The sequence below is a fragment of the Etheostoma spectabile genome, chromosome 20 (genome assembly GCF_008692095.1).
Source record: "Etheostoma spectabile isolate EspeVRDwgs_2016 chromosome 20, UIUC_Espe_1.0, whole genome shotgun sequence".
NCBI lineage: Eukaryota > Metazoa > Chordata > Actinopteri > Perciformes > Percidae > Etheostoma > Etheostoma spectabile.
Window position 1 is genome coordinate 14,620,838 of NC_045752.1, and position 24,484 is coordinate 14,645,321.

Below are 24,484 nucleotides of genomic sequence, written 5' to 3' on the forward strand. Positions count from 1 at the left end.
TGGTAGAGCCTGCCAATCGGAAGGTTGGTGGTTCGATCCCTGATCCTGCAGTCCCATGTCAAAGTGTCCTTGGGCAAGACACTAAACCCTCAGTTGCCCCCGATGCTGCTCTTTCGGAGTGTAAATGTGTGTGAATGCTTCCAGTACTATGTAAAAGCGCTTTGAGTAGTCATTAAGACTAGAAAAGTGCCACAGTCTATTTACATTTAGCACACTGACACTAGTTTACTAGTTAGCTAGCATGTCTGCTACAGATTAAAGCTAGTGAACTACTGTACCGTGCTATAAATCCACGAAGCGAGAACGCTAAGTTACAAATGGTATAAGCAATGCCAAACCATGACTCATCATAAAATCACAGACCCTACTGGCATTTCATCAAATATTACACTAAATACAGGGTTCATGAAGCACATTCCTAACTGTGCGGCCGGTGCAGACACCGGAACATATTGTTTTCAGTGCTAATTAAAATACTATTTGGTTATTGAAAAATGTGAATGATTTCATATAGCTCTTTTGATATAGGCTAAAAAAATTCTGACAATGATTAACCTTATAGATTAAATCGTGCTCAATTTTGACTGTTTGCATTGTGTTTTCTTACTTTTAGTCTAGTCAACTTGTCTAAGCTTTAACTTTCCTTTACACGTCAGGGAAGGTAGTCGTTAGGAACATCCCTTGTTCAGATAACTGGCTATGAAACCCAAATTTCCAACTGAATTTGACAGGTTTTGAAATTTAAAAACTTCAAATTACCATACCAGACATTTTAGGCGGGAATTTAAACCACTTACCGGTAAATACACTTATTTAAGTAAAATATTTCAATGCTATTCAGTTAGAATTTTTACATGAAATATTCAGTAGTGGTTAATTTTTCACAATTACACATTTAGATGTTCAGTAAATCTTAATTATTGTGGCCTTTATTTGCTGCGATACAGTTACATTCACATGATGATAGATGTTTAAGGAAAATGTAATGTAGATCTCTCTATCTATTAACCAATGCATCAATGCTTACAAAGATGACGTGATGACAGTGATGCACCAGCACTGCCTGGTCCCTCCGGTGATACCAGAGTGCATTGGCAGGATATCAGTTAGTATCTGCAGACTCATAGTACACATGGAAGTGAGAATCTGCAGAATTCCACAAGTCAGCAGTTAGCTAATGACATGTAGCACCACTGACTGGGAAACCAGTGTAGTGTGCATAATGCCATTGTCTAAAACACAATGTAGTCTGCATAATGTTGGAATACTCTGTGTCGGCATTATGTTTTTAAGAATGAAATAAGTCAGCATGGAGGCCGGGATGCTGCCTATAGCAACTGTGATTATTACTGTCAATAATTGCTGATACTGATATTTAGCATAGCGCTAATGCTGCCAGAGTCGTTAAATGACCAGTGGGTTTAAATTTGTCTCACGGATTTCATTTAGGTAATTTATTATAGAGGAAAGTTAAAAAAGTAATATTAAGTTACAAAAAAACGGGCCTGACCCAGTTTAAAAACTGGTTTCCAGCAGGTTCCTGTTCTGCAGAAACATAGAACTTTGAACATAGTTATGGCATATGAGGACAGAAACATTTGTACAATAGCATGGGCTAGACAGACATAGAAAACTAAAAACAAACCATACAGAAATGCAAGCAAGACTTGGACCATACATGAACAATCGATGTGTGCAAGTGTAACTGTTGAGAAGGAACTGTATGTATGCCTTTTTGAAATTTGTGATGGATGGTAGTGATCTGATGTGATAGGGAACGTCATTCCAAATGTTGGTGTATGAATGAAAAAAGGATTTCTGGCCATAGTTGTTTTTGTATGGGGGGGGACTAGAATGAATGCCTGTAAGACTGACCTAGACCCCTTAAATCTCAATAATAGGCCTCTATAAATATCTCCAGCTTCCATTTTCAACTGATGTTCTAGAGCAATGCTCAGTTCAGGCAGTTAACGTAGCTAATCATGTTTATCCAACATTTTACTTAAGTTCTGTTTTAAGGGTCAGTTTTCCCAATGTTTTTTTTTTAACACTGATCAAGTCAAATAAAGCAGATACACTAACTGTAAAACAAAAACATCTGTATGATGTAATGCAATGGACTACAACAGGCTTGCTATTCATTCTTCCTCCTTATTGAGACTTCTACTTTAGTTGTTTATTTGTTTTGATACTGTACTTTGTGGTGATATTGGGTTAGACTACAGCATTTTAAATTCTGTTCCTATTGTTAGTTCATCCTCATTTACATATAAAGAGGCACAAGCATGTCATTTTTATTCTGCAATTCATGTTATTATTATTTTTAGTATTGAAGGTCAAACCAAGAGAATATTATGAAATGTACAGTAAGACAATGGTTAGCACTGGGGCCTCACAGCAAGAAGGTTCTGTGTTTGAATCCAGGTTGTTCCGGGCCTTTCTGTTTTGAGTTTATATGTTCTCCCCCCCGTTTGCGTGGGTTTCTTCCGGGTGCTCTAGTTTCCCCCCATGTGACAATAAAGACATCAAACTTCACTATTTTCACATTTTTGCTGTTGGTCAAAGATCTGCTTTGTAAGGCAAGACTTGATATTCTAATATTGTATTATATTCTACTCTACATTATGACTTTATTTGATACATGTGTTGTTGTAACTATGTAGTCACAGGTCTAGAAAGTACCAAAGCCCAAACATGTTTTCCATTGACAAATACCATTTAGCAGCTTTTAAATATTTATTACTACTACTATTGATACTAGGAGAGTAATTCACTTTTCACTGTGTACTGAGAATGAATGCAACAGAGGCAGACCAGGTCCAGTGTGCATGTGCGTGTGCGTCTGCGTGTTCGTGTGCGTGTGCGTGTGCGTGTGTGTGTGTGTGTGTGTGTGTGTGTGTGTGAACATACACAATAGCAGGATGTGACTGGGCAGAAACCTTCTGCTATTGTCTGCTGAAGGCATTTCTCCCCCAACCCAACACACACACACAGTACAAGTACAATCATAGAAATGTTTGTTCTTCTACAAACACAGCTATAACAAAGTGTTCTGGTATGTGCGCTGCTTGATAAAACACTCCTCTGACAGTAAAAGACAGAACAAATGATCAGTGTTATTACATTTTTTTTCATGCTGTTGATGTCTGTGTCATGACCAGAGTAGATAGGATTCTGGCGATTTATCCCCCAAACCAAACTATAATTCTGTCACTCTGCCAAGGCCACCAGCTGCTAGCCTAATAACATTTCTGTAGCACACTGATGGTGACCTATGACCTAAAGTGTGAGGTGATGTGTGTGTGCAGCTGTACGCTGTAGTATAACATTTATATTCTGTCAATGTTTGGGTTTCAATCTCGTCAGTAACATTCCTAAACTTAACAATATGTAGTGGATGCAAGCAGTGATGTACAGGTGCAAACACAAGCTTTTTCTATGGATATACTGTATTAATATATGTGACTTTTGCATGTGTGTGTGTGTGTGCGTGTGCGTGCGTGTGTGTGTGTGTGTGTGTGTGTGTGTGTTTGTGTGAAGGTTCCTCGTGTGGACCTGACTCTCTCTGAGCTCAGGAAATGGCCACTAGACAACAGCAACAAATAGAGGCTCAGCACAGATGCTGGTCGCCAAGGTAACTGCGTGCACAACACACACACACACACACACACACACACACACACACACACACACACACACAGAGCAATTGAAAGGATTGCCTGTCAGTTAGTGTAAGGTTATCTACATTAGAGTCTGTCTGAAAAAGGTTGGCTTTGAGGCCCCAGGAGCTATGGCCTTGGAGGAATTGTGGTGTGTGTGTGTGTGTTGGGATCAAAACCTATACGTCTTCCTTGGAAACAGGACATGGGTCAGGGTTAGGACTGGCAGGAAAGAACAACTCATTTTTTTGAGCCAAGAAAACCCTTTTGGTGTGACAACATGTGTGTGTGTGTGTGTGTGTGTGTGTGTGTGTGTGTGTGTGTGTGTGGTGTGTGTGTGTGGTGTGGGTGTGTGTGTGTGTGTGTGTGTGTGTGTGTGTGTGTGTGTGTGTGTGTGTGAGACACTGATTGTGGCCATTCCCACACTAGAAAGTAATCTTTAAGTTTACAGGAAATGAGGTTACCAGGGAGCTGCTGGGAAGTTGAAGCAGAATTGTACTCAAAGGAAAGACACAGAAGGGCAATCTAAGAATTTGTTAGTCTCTACATTAATTTTATGATGTGTTTCCTTAGTCTAAAGTGGTCTTGAATATTTGAAGCCAGTGACTTTGATTTGGCTGTTTTGGGGTTTTTCCCATGCCAACTGTTGTACTGAGGTTTTTTATTTATTGCCAAAATTATGCTGATATTCAGCATTTTTAAAAGCAGCAATTTCCCTTCTAAATGACAGCTATTAAGTGTTTCCTTCCAGTGTGTAAGTGTTTAAGTATATCCTTTTCTTATTGAATGGAAAGGTCTTCCAGCTTCCATGAAAAGGCTGATTTTATCCTTGTAACATTTATATAATTGATTGAGAACTTCTGGGAAGAAAAACATTCCAAAACCCAGCTACTGTACTGGCACCAACTGCATGCACTTTATCTTCTGCACTGTATAATGAAACAAGCTACCGTTATGTAATCGGTTACTTGAGTATGTGTGAACCGTTGTGAATGTATGTGTGCGTGCGTTTCCAGTGACTGACAGGAGGCTTCTTGCCAACATTCCATTTCCCTCGTCCTTTGAGTGTGTGTGCGTGTGTGCATATGTGTTGAGAGAGACACACAGGTCAGCTGTACGTGCCAGCACAACACAGAGAGAGGTTTAAACTGCCTCAGTCAGCATCAGTTCCTCAGTCTGTTCCTCCTCCGTAGGCTATATGCTTTATAATGTGTATATATGCATCCAAAACACACACAAATCAATTTATTATGAAATAAGTGATTCATTTACCCTGCTCAAAATGTGTGCTGTGACAAGAGGTCTATTGTTCTGATCTATAGGGCAACACATTAAGTGAAAGTACCATAAAATTAACAGAAGTGAGGGAACTGATAATGAATCGGTCTGTACATGGGCTTTAATTGCTAACTTTTTTAACTGCAGACTAAGTTTCAAATACAAAGACTTGTAGAAGTCTTGCAGCATATCTTTCTTGCAAATCAGTAAATGGTATCTGTATTAGGGGTGGGAATTAATTCGCACCTCACGATTTGATTCAGATTCAGAGGCCACAGATTCGATCTTGATGCAACAATTTGTTTTATGTACTTTTACATGTGTGAATTTAAAAAAACATACATATAAATCTGAGTTTATTAGATTTTGACATATACAGTATTTGTCACACACAAGTTATAATAAAATGTTTAGTCTACTGGGGCTTTTATTTTGAACTCATTCCATGCCTAAGCCTTAAACATGCTTGTGAAAGTCACCTTCTCTCACAGTAATCTTCCATGTCAGAGGCTCAGTCATGTTTAAAGGTGGAGAACTGGCTACTTAGGACATGAAACATGAACAGCCTATATGTGTTTTGCCTAATTGTTTTATGTATGTCTTATTAGATCATGTGTTTTTATACAAAATTAAAAAAAGAAAATCTATTGGCCATTGTTGTGTGTTTTTTTCTGCACTCCTGCTTAAACTCCAAGTTGTTGTTCATTATCCCATCCTGTCAGTCTCGGTTTTCTGAATTGTACATATCTGGAGACAGTAACTTTTTTAATTTATTTTTGTAATAATCTATTATTAACTAAGAATCGATTATTTTTCCCACCCCTAATTTGTGTCACATATCACTTAATTGTGTGATAATAGCAACAGCAATATTTCTATTCTCTTCCTTTTTTGACAGCATCTCAATTAGTCAGTACAAAGAAATTCTAAATGATATTTAAAAAAAAAAATAGTTTTTGTATATATTTTGAAACTAAGACAAAAAACAAACAACACCAATTCTGAAATTTCTCAAGTGAAATAATCTAAACGGTTCAAACTTAAACAGAAAATGTTTGTGTACATGTCGGACTCCATCGCTCTTGAGACAATACACTGTTCACCTTGAAGGATGAGAGAAGAAGTAGAAATATGGCCTCGCCCGTTTGGAGTTAAGAAAAAAATCACAAAAAGGTTCTTTATGAAAGAAATGTTATAGCAAGTAGTTTAGTGACCTGGGGTCATGTTTATGCCATCACAGAGTCTGTGCAACTGAAAATGAACAAAAATCGAAAGATTGTATATGTCCTTACCTTTTTTCTTTTCTTCCAGGAGCAGAGACTAAGGTATCTTCACCAAGGAGGAAGATCTAACCAGGGACAGACGCAGGTGGGGTCTATATGTCTGTCTGTCTTTTATCAGTCTTTAAAAAAAAAATTCAATAAGATCACCAGAACATATTTTTTATGTTAAAGCCCTTTATGTGACATATAAACTACAGGTTGGTTACCATCTTTTTTCCACCAAGGTGTATAAGTCAAAACCCCACTATAACCTAAAGTTAAGGTTTTTTTAAGTTCGGTATAGCAAGATATAATAACTTTAAAATCTAGTTTATTCTGCTCAAGTTATGGAAACAATTGTTTATTTTGGGTAACTTTTCAAGAGCTGATTAAAATGAGATGAAAATGAATATTTAAATCTTTTTTTGTTTTCTATTGTTTAGTCTGAAGCTGAGAAGCTACAGCGGCTGAAGGAGCGGGTGGAGACTCAGGAAGCCAAGCTGAAGAAGATCCGAGCCATGAGAGGACAAGTCGACTACAGCAAACTGATCAACGGAAACCTCTGTGAGCCGAGACGCAATGCAGAGATTATCATCATGGATTACAGACGCTGCACTTTATGAATATTAATCGTATAAGATTGAAAGTTATGTGCAAAAATGCGGCTAAAAATACACTTAGTTTTAGCCCATTTCAACCTCAATGTCAAAGTCACGTGTCCTTTCCAAAAGTAATAGGAGTGAGAAGCTAATAGATTCCAATAGATGATATACACCACATATTTTGGCTCTTGCATATTGCTGTAGATGCATACAAACACAGAGACAAATTAGAAAGAAAATCCTTAATTAGTAAGCAAAAAGAATGACATTTAACTTTAAATATTTCAGTCTCATTTGTGTTGTCCTGGTGTCTGTGTCCAGCTGCAGAGATTGACCATGTCAGCAGCCTGTTCCAGGAGAAGCAGGCAGAGCTGCAGTCTGCGGTGGTCAGAGTTGACCAGGTAACGTGGACAGTTGTTTGTCACTATGGCAGTGTTTCCTTTAGGGCTTTTTTTTTTTAGCAGTGCCCCCCCCCCCCCCAACCCCTCGCCTATAGCTGGCTAAAAAAAAAGAAAATTCTTCATAGGGAAACCAAAACCCAAATGACTACATCTATAGACTATTTCCAATTTATATTATATTACACTGACTCACTTACCGTTCTAATGTTCACAGCTGTTTCATATCAGGACGATGAGCTGATAGAACTGACAAGCTGAACGTTGTCCAAGTAGAATGGACCCGCCGCGGTGACATTTTTGGTGGAGCTGTTCGTTTGATAGTCGACTCGGAAGAAAGCAAACGCCCAATAACTTTTGAAAAAGTTCTACTTGATGTTTAATTGCAATGTGAAATGACAGCCAACGGGGGGGGTTGCATTATGTCGGCAGGATAATTTAAAAGGAAACCGCAACTACATTGTGCGTCTGCCCTATTTCTGAAACCGTGGCTGCAGAAATTTTGCCATGGAGGGCCGCCACTATAGAATCAACATAGAGGAAACAATAGAGGTGTTTAGTTTTTATTACACCAGTCAACACCAAGCCCAACTGAGTTTGAGTCAGGTGAGTTGTTAAGTTCGCTCTAAATGTTTTTTACCAGTTGACCCAGCAGCTGGAGGATTTGAAGAGAGGACGCCTTCAGCTACACCCTGTTGCAACAGCTCAGGTGGCACAATCTGGTTCCCAGGGGGCACCCACTGGCCAGAAAGGGTCACCCCTGTCTGGTCCTGCAGCCCTGGAACTGAGGAAACTCTACCAGGAGCTGCAGGTAAATTATACCATTCTGATTATCTCCCTCTTTCAGCAGTTGAAAGAAAGGAAGAGCGTATAAGACTTCTAATGCTGTGTGTTTCAGGCACGTAACCGTCACAACCTGGAGCAGAGCAGCAAGTTGGCTCAGAACAAGGAGCTGCTGAACAAGAGGAACGCCCAGGTGACGGTGATGGATCAACGCATCGGAGACCTGAGAGAACGACTGCATAAGAAGAGAGCAGAAGTACACAACTTTACTAAAGCTTCACAAGTAATCAACTAATGAAAGCACACCTTATCTGCTTTTTTATTGTATCTTGACAGTTGGTGTAATGTTGATGTAGTTCTAATTCCATTTGTCTGTCTTTACTCCCTTTCAGTTGAGTCGTATGAATGGAGCAGGCCTGTCCTCGCCTCAGACCTCGTCCCACCCAAGTGGTGGAGTTTCCGGGCGAGTAGCGGCTGTCTGTCCTTACATCCAGGTTCCAGCTGAGGGGAGACAAGAGGGGGGGTACCCCCTGCCAGCTGACCCACCACCCAAACCCACCCCGCTCAGCCACATCCGGTCCCTCTCAGGTTGGTAAAATTACCAATTTTTTCCCTTATTTTGACATTTTAAGGCACTGCTGATCAGTCTGTTACACATCAGAGTTTCGTATATATCTTATCGTATATCTCTGTCTGGGATCTAACTTGCTGTCTATTTCTTTTTCCTGTCTGTCGGCTCCTTCTTTTCCTCTTCCCTTATCTGTTGTTGTTGTTGTTACCTTAAATGTGATGTGTTACTGTTACTGGTCATTTTGTGATCATCGTTTTGTCACTTGTTGATGTTGTGGTGGTGCTTGCTGTTTTGATTGTTCCTGTTCCTGTTTTGTGACGCCATCATCATGTCATCGTGATGATGTTCATGTTCGTGTTGATGTTGTTTCGGTGCTTGCTACTGTCCCGGTTGGTTTCGTTACTGTGTTTCGTGGTGGCCATGCAGAGGAGGACAGGAGTGGCATCCGGAAGCCGCCTAGCCAATGGAAAGTTACAGATTTAGACATCATCCTGTCAGAGCCCACTGAGATGTGGGAGGGACCTCGGTCCCCTCAGGGGGGCGACAGTAACAACCGTGAGTCCCTAGGCGCTGGAGAAACTTACTCACAACAAGCTCCATTGGTGATAGATTAGCAGCACCTGCTTCCTGACTCCTTTATCTGCACCTTAAGGTGTAGTAGTGGGTCTGTTGATAGTATTTCCTGCCTGATTCTAACACAAGTACGTTTAATTGAGACTTAATTCCAAGGCAGATGTTCTTAGTTTGAGCCCTGGACTGAAGAATCGATGGGTGCATTCAAACTAAGAATGCTGTGGAGTGTTTTTGTCTAACTACTATACAGAAAAGATGGTTAGGAGAACATAATTGAATTAGCTACAGAAAATGACCTCAAAATGTAAGGGTCATGTGTGTAAGGACGAAGACATGACATCTGATAGCCAGCAGCTGCTAAGGGTTAGGAAGCGGGGCGTAACAAAATAAACTGAGGGCGCAGTCTGGACTGAGACTCATAATCTATTATTCCTTAAGGTACATTGTAGCTGTTATCTGTCTTTATGCTGAGCTAGGCTGACATCACATGGCTGAAGCTTCATATTTACCGTTGAGGCATGACATTGGTATCAATCTTCTCTCTCAACTACTCTCGGCAAGAAAGCAAATAATGCTGCATCTCCATGGTGTGGCACGGATCTACTCAACTCGATTTGCTCTTTTTTGGTTTTCCATTAGCAAACGAACCTGGTACTTTTTGGTACCACCTTGAGGCTTATACTAGAAGGCACAGTTAAAACACTGCAGAACTAATTGACAGATTTAAAAAAAACAATGGTATCCTGCAAAACTACTCTGTACATTAAGCTGTACAATTGACTAGGTGCAGGCATTCCTCTGTTGGGTTTCCAATGAGATTTACACATGGCATCGCTATGGTGATCAGCTGAGAAGCTGAGCTAGCAATTAGCTGAAAATCACCATAGTGAGTACTATCTGCAGTGGAAAACAAAATAAAGAAAAGGACCTTGTACCAAAAGTGAGTTAAGTCGAGCCAAACCTGGCAGTGGAAATTAATCATAAGTGTATTTCTTAAAATGTGGATCTATTCCTTTAACACGGTACATAGTTAATAATCACACTAGTTTAACTTATTAATGTCAACATCCATTCCACACAGCTAGAATTGCCATGCGTCATTAACCACTGACCATGTTGTTTCAGGTCACTCTTATTTTGCAGTATGCCAGTCAGACACTTGCTTATAGTAAATATGTCAGTACACCCAGGCTGGAATTAGCAAAGCATTTCTACTCACTTAGTTAAACTATTGGATATAAGTGAAGTGTCTTGAACTAGCACCAATACAACTCCCAATGTGCTCTTGAATGCCAAAGCAAATGCCACAACGCTATTTATTGTCCCAGCTTACGTAATGCGTAAAACACATACTTGTAAACCATGTCAACAGTCTAACAAATGACACAACAAATGAATGAAAGGAAGTCTAAGGAACGTATGTAGCTATATACAGTCTGGGTTCTGTGTGTGTGTGTGTGTGTGTGTGTATATGACTGTGTGTGTGTGCGTGCATACGTGCATTCATGCATTCGTGCTTTGTGAGTTTGTCTGTGTGTGTCAGATAAGGAGAGATTTTAGCTAAGAGGGCGTTGGGGGTCATGGCAGCGGTTGTTGCTGTCATCACAGAGATTAAGACTAACAAATGTAGGCACTATCTATTATACTGAATGAATGCTAATATAGTATAAGCATAGTTGTCTACAGTGTTCTTAGAGCAAACAAAAATCACAGCAAGGAATTTCATGCATTCCTATTAGCATTAGAATGCAAGTGAATCGTTTATTTAGGATTGAGATGAATGGATTCATATTGCACTTTTACATTTAGGAGGTTAAGTTGACAACGCCTCAAAAATCCTGATGCTTCTGTTTTAGAGAAAAACAGAATGTGTCATTTTAGGAAAAATCCCATTTTCTCCAGTCAGTGTTGCCTACCTTTGATGTGATGTATGGGGCTTGATTAAATACAGCCCAGGGTATTAAATGTAGTATTGATTAATCTTTAAATACTTATGGATTTTGTAGGAACAGTATATTTTGGGAATTATACTTCTTCACCTTCTTCCTTGAAGTTAGATGAGCAACTCTCATGTCTGTGTGCATCTTACCGGAGTCTTTTCTTGTTAATTAGTAAGCTAAATGTGGTGCTAATAGGGGCATTTTGTTACCTTTGGACAGAGCCCAGTTTGCTCTTTCCCCCTCCTGCCAGTCCTTATGCTAAGCAAAGCAAACCAGCTGCTGGCAGCACTGACACAGGAGTGGTATAAATCTTTTCTTCTAACTCAAACTGTTGCTTTAATTCTCACTAAATGCAATGCAACATGTCGATCAGATTCCACATTATACATCATGCATTAATATGTTTCATTGTGTTTTACTATTATAATTGACTGTTCTTTGGACAACATGGTATTTCATATTGGCACTAATTATCACCAATCATCATACCTCAATTTAAGAACAAAGAAACTCACATTAGATGCTATCTGAAGAGTAGTGACGAGTTTGAATCTGAATCTGAGCCCTTTGTTTTTTTGAATCAGGGCGTTCTGTGATAGGGCAAGTGCAGTAAACTGTACTGTCTTTCCTCTACAACACTGACTGACTGTTTTGAATCTGGGCTCTCAGGCAGTTGGCCAAGTTTCCACCTCGCACAGAGCTGTCTGTTTGTTTCCTGCCATGCACGTTTTCTTCCTGAGGTCAGCAGGTTACAGCCACAGTCAACAGGCTGCACAGCACAGCTCACTGACTGCAGGACTCACAGGCTCACTAGTTAATCAGTATTAGTCTGGTATGTGCCAAAACTATGACGTGGCTGTGCCACAGAGAGCTAAGCCGAATGTTTGGATAACAGCTTAAAATGATACTTTGACAATTGCAGTTGCATTTAAGCCAACTGTGACATGTATGGAGTAGTGGAATTCTAACATTCCAAAATGGACTTTAAAAAAAAAAAAAGTCTAGTGGCGTGCCTCTAAGGATTACAATGTCTGTACGGCAGTCGTTTGTTTGGCATACCACTTTGTAAATGTCTTCCGTAATGACTATTCGCTGACCTTTCTAGCTCTATCTTCAGGTCAAAACTTTAATTCTTACAATTCTTTTTATGACCAAATACCTTCTAAAGAAATGGCATTCCCATTAACCTCAGCTGTACTTTGTTTTCAGTGCTAGTTAGCAAATGTTAGCATGCAACATGCTGACCTAAGTTGTTGAACATGTTAAACATTACATGCCAAACATCACCATGTTAACATTGTCAGTGGAGCATGTTAGCATGCTGACATTAGCATTTATCTCCAAGAACATAGAGCTGCTAGCATGGTTGTAAAATAGGTTTATTAGCATGCCTGCTGCCAAAAGTTTCAGAGTAATTTTGGCATCAGTATCAGTCCAAAAAAGCCTAACTTGGTACGTTTATATTATTATTTTTTCTTTATTAAAACTAACCAGCTGCAAGTTAAGATTTACAAGGCTATTTCCTTTTAGCTAGTATTTAATTCATATGAATGTTTAGTGTGTTTAAACTGTTTTGTACAAATTGTTAGCTAGGCCATTACCTCCAGCATTGTCACTAGTTAATTATAACAGTGGAACAAGATTTAGTGACTGACAGTGGTACAGTGACCTATTGAACTGTGCCAAGGAGTTATGCAGGGCTGCCAACTCTCACGCATTGGCCGTGAGACACACGCATTTGACTGGTTTCACACGCTCACACGCCACACCCCCGATTTCTCACGCTGAAGTGTCAACCCGGTCGCTCAAATTTCTGATAGATGAGTTTATCTATAGATTTATCTGTTTAGCCACTAGTTGTGCTTTCAGAGACTGTGAGGGGGTTCAAGAGCGCTCCCTGTCTGTGAAAGTTTCGAATTGTCGCAAACTGAGAATATTTTTTTACGATCCATCCCATTTCCCCGGCTTTAGGTATGAGCTCTGAGTATCACAGACCCGTTCGTCGCTTCGTGTCCACTCTCTCTGTAACAATAGAGGTGAGCAGCGCGGTGGTAGCGTAGCAATTCAGTTCATGTTAGTGGACCTGCTCTGCTGTGGACAGTGACGCGTTGCATCCGTGTAGACCTCCGATAATGCGCAGCGTGACAGCCTCCTCTAAACTTTGTCAGAGACCAGAGACCAAATGGGCCTCTGTGTCAGACGGTCTGAATGAGATCCACCATATCAGCGGAGCAATGACATGCACAGCAGACTATATACAACTCTCCAAATCGGCCAACAGAGGAGGAGGAGTTTATTTTGAATGTGCACAAAGTTGTAAACATGGGCAGAAATCTGGTGAAACACATCTGGCATACTATCTATATCTATACTATATAATATACTATATATACTACATATATACACTATACTATATATACTATACTGCAACATTGGGCCACTATTGTGCTTCTCTAACCTCGGTGCATCTCTAAATGTAACTGTAATAATTAATTTGATGTTTTATGAAATGAACAAATAGTCTTTTTTTCCCCAAAAAGTAAATCCAGTAAGTGGGGCCCAGAGGATGAGGGCCAAACATTACTGAACCTTGGCACAAAGGTTAAAGGATAAGAATTTATGTAGACAGTGGTTCTTATTCTTTAGAATTCAGTGGTCTTAGTGATCCCTCAACATTAATTTAACTTTGGGTCCCTTGTCCCAACACCAGGGACCCTGGACCTGTTCCCACAGACCCAAATCTTCTCAGTGTTGATGAGATTTGCTACTGTCTCTTCATGTGGTTCATTATGTTGGCACGTTGTCTGGGTCAGTTCTTATATCATAAGAAGTTAATAATGTTATAATGTAAATGCTGAATGCCGTAAAACCTGTTGATACTGCCTACAACATGCAAAGGTTCTTAACCCTACAGTTTTGCACAATCATGAACACTTGATTTCTCCATTTTTTTGCAAAAAAACTCTCCAGAAAGTGCCCTTTAATGGTTTATTTTTCAATTTTTTTTCCTGGGGGGGCATACCCCCAGACCCCCCTAGGGAGAACCCCACCCCCCCACATATCACAAATCACAATTTAAACCCTGAAGGATAAAGACCCCAAAAAATTGCTTTGTACGTGGCAAAATATGGGTTGCCCCCCCAAATCTCACTCCAAGGTTTTGGGAAAAGTTGGCAGCCCTGAGTTATGTAACACCACCTCTGTGGAGACAGACTAGCTGGCAGGCTTCATTTTGTAGGAGCTTAGCATGTCAGCACAGGCAGCCAAGTCCGATTTAAACGTTCAACACCGCAGCTTTATGTCATTTGGAGTTTTGAAAATGCTTTTTCTCATGTTAGCAACTCTTCTAGTAAAAACTTCTGGCACAACAGTGCCCAAAAGTAGTGTAACGCAATTGTCAGTTACTATGAATATTTGTTCATCTTTTTTATTATGAGACAGATGTTACAATTACAACTACACTACCCATACATTTTGCAAAAAAGCTCATGTTTAGAGATGCTTCTACTGTCGCATGCTATAGCCTACAACTTACAGGATGCTAAACATGTGTTTGCAGTTGAGAGTGCACTGTAATTACTAATTTAAACATGTAGAGTAGTTGTTTTAGCAATTTAGCTCTTGTCTTGTTGCATTACAGTCTTTGTTGTGCAATGCTGAGGCAAAGCAATTGAAAGCCAGATTTGTCAGGTCAAAATAAAAATAACTCAATGATTTAGAGCCAGTTCCAAATATTGCATAACTGTTATGTGACGAGATGATGGAGCGTTAAGGATTATTTTGTTCTTGGAGTAAACTACTGTATATGTATAGATAGTGTTTTTTATGTTAGTCATTTGTTTTGTGACATACTGTAAATGGCAGCTAGTGTAAAACATGTAGGCTACTATTTAGCTTGCACACCCCTTCCAACTTCCTCTCAGTATAACATATGAACTTCATATCAACGTGCCTCCTACACTCTCACTCTTTCTCATCTTACCTGGTACTTTCCTTCTTTCTTGTCTGTCTTTGCCTCTTCCTCTCCTTAATTACCTTACTTGTTTTAACCTTTGTCCTTTTCTCAACACTCATTCTCTCTCTCTGTTTAGCTAATGAAGCGTCGTGGCCTAGCATCAGTAAGAGTGTGTCAGATTGGAGGACCAACAGTCCAGAACAGGTAATGTACTGATTTGACCTTTGATATGGGGAGATAATAGTAAACATTATCATTAAAGCAGTCATTCTCATTTTTTATTACCAAATGATATTATAGAGGCATTTAATTATTCACAACCTTTTAATTCCAGGATTGTTCAGGTGCCGTATGTCCGTCACCTTCCGCTTTGTTTGTGTCTGCATTTTAAACTCCGGTTGATTTAAGAGGGCTATGGTTAATTGCTCCTCAGATCTCTGCATGTAGATCTAGGCAGCTAGCTAGACTATCTGTTCAATCAGAGTTTTCTGTTGCACAACTAAAGCAATCTTTGAACGAACACATTTCCCACCCAAACAAGTTCCTTCCCGAGGCTATTTTGCAGAGGCGCCGTTGCTCCGTCCAGCGCTTAGCTCTGCCCAAGACGATTATGATTGGTTTAAAGAAATGACAATAAACCAGAGCACGTTTTTCTCCCATCCCGGGAATGGCATGTAGACTCGTCAGACCCTCCTTTGCAGTGCTGTGGAGGAAGGTCTGGCAATGCGAGACTGAATTTCTGTGTGGTCTTTGTTGTGCATTTGTTTCTTGTACTATTTGTTCATGTGAAGCTCCCATAAATAAAATGTATTATTATTATTATTATTATTATTATTATTATTATTATTATTATTATTATTATTATTATTATTATTATTATTTTAGGTGCCCTCACTACCACATTGTAGACCAGTGTTAGGTCAAATTCAAATTCTCTCCTTACTGAAATGCCTCTCCCTCCCACCAGCTTCCCTCTGGTTATGGTACCTACCCCAGTGCCACCCATCAGGCAGCAGGGCATCACAATGCTACCAGCTCCCTGCCCCGTTCTGCCCCTGGTACACTGGGCTGGCCCCGATCCACTGCTGCAAATGCCACCTCATCCTCCTCTTCATCTTCTTCCTCTTCACAACAAATACAGCAACGGATCTCCGTTCCTCCAAATTCAAGCCAAGGTAATTTAAATAGTAACTCATCAACACCATGCTGAACTTACTATAATTTTTAAGCACTGCTCTTCAATTGATGTCAGGTAGGTGTTTGACCTTCTACACATTTTCTTTGACATAGAGATGTAAGCGTAGCATTAGGAAGAGTGTTGATTGTATATATTTCTTACTCTGTCTCTACTGTTAGGCTCAGCCAACCAGCCATCTCCCTTGTCCCCACAAACAGAGCGAACAGATCCCCCTCCAGCGGTGGCTGTACGTCCCTATGTTCCGGACCACCCCTCCAGGCCCCAGTCTCCCAGGAAGGGCCCCGCCACCATGAACAGTAGCTCCATCTACAACATGTATCTCCAGCAGCCTCAGGCCAAAAACTATGGATCTCTTAGCAACAGGACTACTGTCAAAGCAGGTAATTAAACAGCAGATTTAAACAGCAGATTGTGACACAAGTAAAGATAGTGTATAATTAATGTTACAATATCCACAATGGAAAATCCATCTAAGCTCTGTCCCATTTTTTTTCTCTCCACAGTCTATGGTAAACCCATCCTCCCCACCTCCTCCACTTCTCCATCCCCTGTCCCTTTTCTCCAGGTAGTAGGAGGAGGAGGAGGCGGAGTAAAAGCAGGAGGAGAAGATGTTACAGATAAAGAAGGAGGGAAAGGAGGAGGTGACAGCAGTGATGGACAAATCCTGCCACCTCCCACTGTTGACAACATCCCTCGCCCTCTTAGTCCCACAAAACTCACCCCAGTCGGTAGGTGACAGAGAATAAATCAAACTCATCAGTGTGCTGCCATATTTTTGGTCCAATGTGATATTGGTATGTAGTGTTTGCAGTGTAAATTTAGTATAAATCTGTGACAAATCTCTACTTGTTTTTACTCATAGGGTTTATTTACCTCATAATCATTTACTTAGAAAATATATATTTTTTCATATTTAATTGAAACAAAAAAAATATTCTGCGTCAAATAAGTGATGGTTTGGGATCTGGTGAGCAGAAGCAATTTAGAACAAAATTTCAATAAATAACAGGAGAAGAAATGTCAAGTTGTAAACATTACAGAATCCCTCCTCTGCCCTTTCACAGCCCACTCCCAGCTACGTTACCAGAGTGATGCTGACCTGGAGATTCTCCGCCGACGTCTCAGCAACGCACCACGGCCCCTGAAAAAACGGAGCTCAATCACAGAGCCTGAGGGCCCACAGGGGCCAAACATCCAAAAACTACTGTACCAGAGGTCTGTGCTATACTGTAAACTGTACCGCACTGTAAAAACAAATACATTTTCATGAAACAGAAACTAAATATCAATAAACGAAGGTTGCAGCAGCTTGGTTGAAGTTGATTTCTTTTGTGCTGTGCAGGTTCAACACGTTGGCGGGAGGCATGGAAGGAAGCTCAGGTAAGACACCGTGATATAATGATATGGCCTCTCCTCAGGACAGTTAAGGTGGCATCAGTCGATCTATATAGCATATTGAGCTAAGGATTTGATGATGCTTAAATCAACTGTTTCCCTCTAAATTCCAGGCAATACTTTTTACCAGCCTGACTGCCTTTTGGGTGAAATGGACAACATCCATTCAGCAAATGGGAATGTAGAACCTGGTGACAAGCACGTCAGTATGACAACCGTGGGAGGTGAAGTTCAAAACCTGAACTCGGGCTCCCGCCGATTGTACGCTCCTTCTGGTGCCGTAGAAACACCCAAAGAGACGACTGCAAAAGCAGAAACTACCAATAATGTGTCTCCACTGACCCGAACCAGCCCACCGCCGGCACCTGATAAGCCAGAGGACCAGAACAACAACAACCAGAGAGGATCTAGTCCTGCACACAACTCTGTAGGCCACGCCTCCCCTTCACCATCACCTCCTGCCCCCCCTTCACTGCCTAAGGTAGGCATAGATTGTAATTATAAGTGGTATAGGGCACAGAACACACATGAAAGCAAAGGCTTCTGCTTCCTCAAATTAAATTTCACATTAAAAAGATAAGCTTACCATAGATGATGAAGCCATACAGTTAAAACATTATGTATAAATAATACATTAATATACATTCATTTTCATCCATCTGGCCCATGTTTAATCTGTAACTCAATTCTATACAAAATACCTAGTAGGGGATTCCTACTCTGTCTCTTTTTCAGCTAAGGGGTCCTTGGCCAAAAAAACTCTTGAAGACCCCTGAACTATAAATTGGATTTCTTAGCGAGTATTCTGTTTTGTTTCTTGTAATGTGTTACTGATAACCTAAACACCATAATTATTCTCTGTGTGCCAGGTTAGGCAGTAAGTATTTCCTTAGCAACTCCTATCTTGCACTGTCAACACTTCTGTTTCTCTCCGTGTGTGCTGCAGGTGAAGCGGACCAACCTGAAGAAGCCTTCATCAGAGCGAACAGGCCATGGTCTGAGAGTGAAGTTTAACCCTCTAGCTCTGCTGCTGGACGCATCATTAGAGGGAGAATTTGATCTGGTGCAGAGGATTATATATGAGGTAACACTAAATCATGGTGTTGCAGTTACAGTATTTCTATTATAATTACATAATTACATTTCCAAATGCCTGTTAACAGAGTTAAAAACAAATCAAACCAAGTGTATTTGTACAACACAATATTACAGTGAGTCAAAGGGCTTCACAAGCCACCAAACCCATCTTATGCTTTGCGAGAAAGAGAGGGAAACCACTGTCCAATAATCCTGTGGAAACACTTACTGTATGGAGAGGCAATTCAAAGAGAGATCTCCTTTCAGACATCTGGGACCCACACAACAAGGGGTTTAACACAATGTAATAATTCAAAAGTCCAATATACCACAACAAAAAGTCCAAAAAGATAAGTCCAGTATCATCTTTTCACATCTATTCAGGTCCAAATGGCAGGCCAGGTGGTGTAGGGGATAGGGGGAAGAGTCATAGGATAGGATAGGATAGGATAGCTCAAACGATGCGTAGCATGGTGGACGAGGTCAGTGAAGGCAGCTTGACTGGTGGAGAAGGGTTGAAGATGGTTGGGGACCAGCTCTTTCAAATAACAATAATAAGACAATTTAAATTAAGGTTGCGTCAGCTGCTGTCCTAGTCACTACTTTGGTTTGGGGATTCTCAGTGCTGTGGCCTGGTCTCAACCCTGACCGAATAGTCAAAAAGAGAATTCAGCAGTTGGTCAGCTGTGGGAGATAATTGGTTTGAAGCCACAGACAGGTTTCTAGAATGAGTAAATGTAATTTCACTAGATAATCTTTACATTTGTCATCTTTACTGACAGCTAGAGCTATCATATTGGTTCTAATACTTCCAGTGTGGTTACACTTCTAAAATGTTGTGCTTTTAAAACATTTCAGTGATTTTGATACATTTCCTTATGCAACAGAAGAATATTTGTACATGCCAACGATTACTGTACACCCACACACAGATTGCCTCAACAGATGTGCTAATTTTGAAGCGTTTCAACACCTTCATAACAGCACTTATAGAGTATAATATCTTTGATCTTCAGCAGATTGTCAGGGGAGAAGTGGTCTCAGTTGTCAGGTGTGGAAAGTTATTGTTGAGGAGGACCCATTCAGTGTTGCAGAGGTATTTTTTCAGCAGCACAGAACAAAGTCTTATATCTTCAAAGGCAAATTCCCGTCTATCACTGACATCTTTCACTTGGACAAAAGTGCTTACTGACTCTGCAAACAGAAAACTCAAGCTGATACTCTCAAGGAAACCTGCAGATGCTTCACATCCAGAATAACCTCCATTTGTTATCATTCCCTGAGGCAGAAAGACTCAACAACTCAGCAACTTTCCAGCTGTTTTAAAAAATGTTGCACTATGCCCGGTTTTGCAGATGTGAAAGGTTTCTTCCATTGTTACTGTGGATAGCCCATCATTCTAGTCTAACATCGTCATGTTTATTTTCTCATCATCTCTGCCGTTAAGGTGGAAAATCCCAGTATGCCTAACGATGAAGGCATAACTCCTCTTCACAACGCTGTCTGCGCCGGCCATCACCATATTGTGAAGTTCCTGCTGGACTTCGGAGTCAATGTAAACGCAGCCGACAGTGACGGATGGTCAGTACCTTCAGCCAGTCATTCAATCATGTAATAGTCCAGACTAATAATAGAACAGTGGCTGCTGAAGGGCTAAAGGGGATTTGGGCAATGAACACGCTCTGTGGTGGCGATACTGCAGCTCAGTAGCACTCAGAGGCAACAATGACAGAGATAATTGCATTTCTAAATTCCTTTTTTTGACACAGCTGCCATCGCAGTATTGAAGGAAGAGATTACCAAGTGAATTGAGGATCTGCGTTCAGAAGTTACTTGATTTAATTACTGATGCATTTAACTGAATTAATGTTTAGTCAATGTCAACCGGTTTCATGATGACATTAATTTTGTTTGATTTTTTGATGTGAGTGCGTACTTGGGACCTTTGTACTGTCTTGAATGAACCTTGTCTTGCAGGGGAATTTTTGAGTCTGTTTCAAGTCATATTTGAATGTTGCCCCTCCCAGGACTCCTCTGCACTGTGCAGCTTCATGTAACAGCGTCCACCTCTGTAAGATGCTGGTGGAGTCGGGGGCCGCCATTTTCGCCACAACAATTAGCGACGTGGAAACTGCGGCAGACAAATGTGAAGAAATGGAGGAGGGCTATACACAGTGTTCTCAGTTCCTCTATGGTAGGTATACAGACGGATGATCAGTCGACAACAGTAAACCTCACAAGCAAAGAGACATTTTAACTGTCATGTGATATGGTTTATTTTTTAACACTGAATACTGCATCTCTCCCAGGTGTCCAAGAAAAGCTGGGCGTGATGAACAAAGGCTTGGTCTACACTCTCTGGGACTACACGGCCCAGCAAGCCGATGAGCTGTCGTTCAGCGAGGGTGACGCCCTGACCGTGCTTCGTCGGCGTGACGACACTGAGACAGAGTGGTGGTGGGCACGGCTTAACGACCGCGAGGGATATATACCCAGAAACCTACTGGGGGTGAGACGAACACTAAGACATAACAACATACACATAGAGCGTTGTCTACTTTAATGGCCGCCACAAAAACTGGACAAGAGACAAGAGTTTGGGGCTTGATAGACCTGTTGTGTCTAGTTACGGTTGCTAAGCAATGATTGGACAATCGCTGTTTGACAGAGGGGTTTTAGCAAACAGCTACAGGTAATGTGCAATGTGTTTGCATCAACAACAAAAAAAATGCAATACACATGGTAAATCCCTCTTTAATTATGTCACAACAAAGTTAGAAAAATAAGTTATTCTATTGAATAAATCCCAAAAATAAATATCTGAAATTAGCATACATTGAGGTTGGATAATACCTCGTTTACACTTACTTGGTTATTTTGAAAAACAAAGACATTTCCCTTTGTTTGTGCTCTTCGTTTACACGCAAACGGGGAATTCGCTTATGAAAATTATGCTTTCTAAAAACTCCGGCCAGAGTGGAGACTTTGGAAATCTTTGTATGCACGTTTCCACGTAAACTGAGACAAATAGAGGTTTAGGCAGCCGAGAAAGAGAAGATAGAGGAAGTGATTTTTTGCTATTTTCAGAATTCAGATTGGCTAACTGATGGACTTGAGCTTCTCGTTGCACTGCCACTGGTTTGGCATGCTCTTGACGGCATGGACGGCACATACACACGGATATGTATGTCACTTTTCTTAAAACTGACAGCTGTGCGCAGTGTTATTTTTGAAAACGGAGAAATGTCTGTCTAAACAAAATAGCCAGCCACGTGTAAACGTAGCATTAATATGTCAACATATCTGAAAAAACATCTGATATAGTAAATGTGAATTAGTAAATACGGTGAACAGATCAAACTTGGACCCAGAAAGGAATCAGATTTTATCTCTGAATGGGTATTGTTTTCTGCTATGAAACTGGTAGCTACATTCATATTGCACTAATCCTAACTTTCAAGTTTTTCAAGAAAAATAATACTGTTTTTTTTTAGAAAATAATGCATTACTAGACAGGGTTTGTGCTTTTGTGCACTCTCCATAATGCTTAACTCAAGTACTGTACAAGTAAAGCTGAACATTTTAGCTTTAATAAAACTGTCTGGCATACTGTACTGTATGCCATGTTGCCTCAGTGGACATTTAACTGTAGCAAGTAGGAAGTACATGTGTAGTAGTGTATTAGTTTACACTTAACACCAAAACTCATTCCAATACCATCAGTGAATTAACTTCTTACTTGGCAGGTGTATCCCCACACTGTGTGCCTTCATGATGTTCAGGCACCTTGAGAACCACGTTAACATGATGTAATGACCCTGCCCCCTCTCTGTCTCTCTTGCCCTCTCTCTCTCCAGCTGTATCCAAGAATCAAACCCAGACAACGCTCATTGGCATAAAGCCCAGATCAGGAGCCACATGCACACAGAGAAGAAGAGGCAGCAGCATGTGGGCGCAAGCAATAGCCAAGAAAGAAACAAACAAGTGATGGAGGTAGTCAGGAGGCAGAAAGAAGGAAACAAAGACCTTTGTTTGGATGTGATGCTGTAACCACAGGACCACTTTATGGTAGAATCTTTCTATATTTTCACTGAGTTGCTGCAATTTAGAGCAATAGACTGTTTTGAGCAATAGTACCTTGGCAACTTCACACCAGTTCAGCTGCATGTTAGAAGCTGAATAGAAACAAAAATAAGAAATATAATTTGGATGCAGTGTTGAGTTCTTTCAGCTCAGAACATGAAAACATGGTCTTGAATTTATACTGCTCTATCTGACATTCATCCAAATAATCTTGATTTTTGAATGCCACTTTATATTTGTATGATGTTAATTTAAAAAAACAAAAACAAACACCAAGATGGATATTATTGAAGCTAAGCTCATCAACTGCATAGCAATGAACATAGTGTGTTGTCTGAATGAACACTTTCACACTGTTCGATGAGAAGATTCAAATGCAGTGAGTTTACAGGCTAGATCCGGTAAAAGAATGTGTGACATGTGAAGTTGGAGTGAGGGAAGTGAGAGGAGAGAACATATAGTGTACCTATGAATGTATGTTAAAATAGATCCAGGTTTTAGGTTCAAGTTTAAGATGGAGCAGCTATTAGCAGCGTTAGTCAGGAATAACGTTGGAGGTGCAACCACAAGACTAAAGAAACCGAATCCAGCAAGCTTTTGATGCATGGTGGCTGCGGCCCACATCAACACACATGTGCAACAGATGTTGAAAATATAATATTATGGCATGGTAAAAAAAAAAAGAAAAAAAGAACTGATATCAGAAGAATGTTTTGATTCTGATTTCACAAAATGATAAAAAAAGAAGCATCTGTGAATAATTAGGGATGTCTCAGCCTTTTACCACTCTGTATTTATCTTGACTCAGCACTGGTGCATGCTGTCATATCAACATCTGTTCAACTGCAAAATGGTTGCTGCTGGAATGAGAGAACAGAAGGAAAACAAGAAGGTGAGAAATGTGTTTGTAAAAAATATACAAATTATTTTGTGAAACCAAAGCAGCTACAACAATGAAGGATGAAGGAGGAGGAATTAAAATGGCAACATTTTCCACAGTTTGAATAAAACGTCTGCCACCCATTAACACCTAGTCCAGACTAGGGCCCTACTGATCCCAGGCTCTAACAATAACAATGTGATAAAGCAGTGTTTCCCAACTACCAGAAGCTCAGTGGCACATTTTTAGAAAAGCTTGAGTTTACAAGGTAGCTAATTGCTTGAGTGTTCAAATGGGGCTAAATTAGCTAATTGGAAATGGAGAAGTTAAAGTGTGAAAATCTCTTGACTTTCTCACAAGTTTTTCAATTTTTTTCTTCATATTTACATATTTCAGTAGTTGTATGAAATGTATTATTCCCCCCCAATTTATTGTTTTATTTAAAAATATTTCTATTTTCTATTGTTCTTATTATTGTTCTTATTATTAGACATACTGCTCTTGTTTCTTTATCGCTCAGTGCTGGTGCAACTCACTGCTGCCACCCAGTGTACAGAAAGGTTCTGACACAATAAAGCGCCATTTCCTCAAACATGCTGTGTAAAATATGAGGCAATAAGTTGAGTGATGTTTGATGTGAGAATGGCACATTGGTGTGAGGTGTGCAAACCTTTACTTTGTGTATAGGCAACCTGTAACTACACAGCTAATGTACAATGATAATAAAGTAATTATAATCTCTAAAGAGAACAAGCGCTGACTCACTCACTCAGGATTGTGTGTGTGCGTGTGCCTGTGCATGTGTGTGTGTGTGTGTGAGTGTGTGAGAG

At 40.3% G+C, this 24,484-nt stretch overlaps 1 protein-coding gene across 1 annotated transcript in view; it reads left to right on the forward strand.

The window, feature by feature from the left end:
- Nucleotides 1–24,399, forward strand: part of LOC116669624 (apoptosis-stimulating of p53 protein 1-like) — a 41,531-nt gene extending 17,132 nt beyond the window's left edge. Inside the window, 22 exon segments of the mRNA XM_032499549.1 lie at nucleotides 3,541–3,568; nucleotides 3,571–3,612; nucleotides 3,615–3,634; nucleotides 6,249–6,305; nucleotides 6,643–6,763; nucleotides 7,123–7,202; nucleotides 7,843–8,010; nucleotides 8,098–8,238; nucleotides 8,375–8,570; nucleotides 8,980–9,108; nucleotides 15,158–15,225; nucleotides 15,989–16,196; nucleotides 16,378–16,599; nucleotides 16,723–16,947; nucleotides 17,284–17,434; nucleotides 17,562–17,599; nucleotides 17,728–18,095; nucleotides 18,561–18,698; nucleotides 20,139–20,272; nucleotides 20,719–20,885; nucleotides 21,001–21,200; nucleotides 22,549–24,399. Of these exon segments, the coding sequence (XP_032355440.1) occupies nucleotides 3,541–3,568; nucleotides 3,571–3,612; nucleotides 3,615–3,634; nucleotides 6,249–6,305; nucleotides 6,643–6,763; nucleotides 7,123–7,202; nucleotides 7,843–8,010; nucleotides 8,098–8,238; nucleotides 8,375–8,570; nucleotides 8,980–9,108; nucleotides 15,158–15,225; nucleotides 15,989–16,196; nucleotides 16,378–16,599; nucleotides 16,723–16,947; nucleotides 17,284–17,434; nucleotides 17,562–17,599; nucleotides 17,728–18,095; nucleotides 18,561–18,698; nucleotides 20,139–20,272; nucleotides 20,719–20,885; nucleotides 21,001–21,200; nucleotides 22,549–22,590 (2,943 nt within the window). The 3' untranslated portion in view covers nucleotides 22,591–24,399.
- Nucleotides 24,400–24,484: the final 85 nt, after the last annotated feature.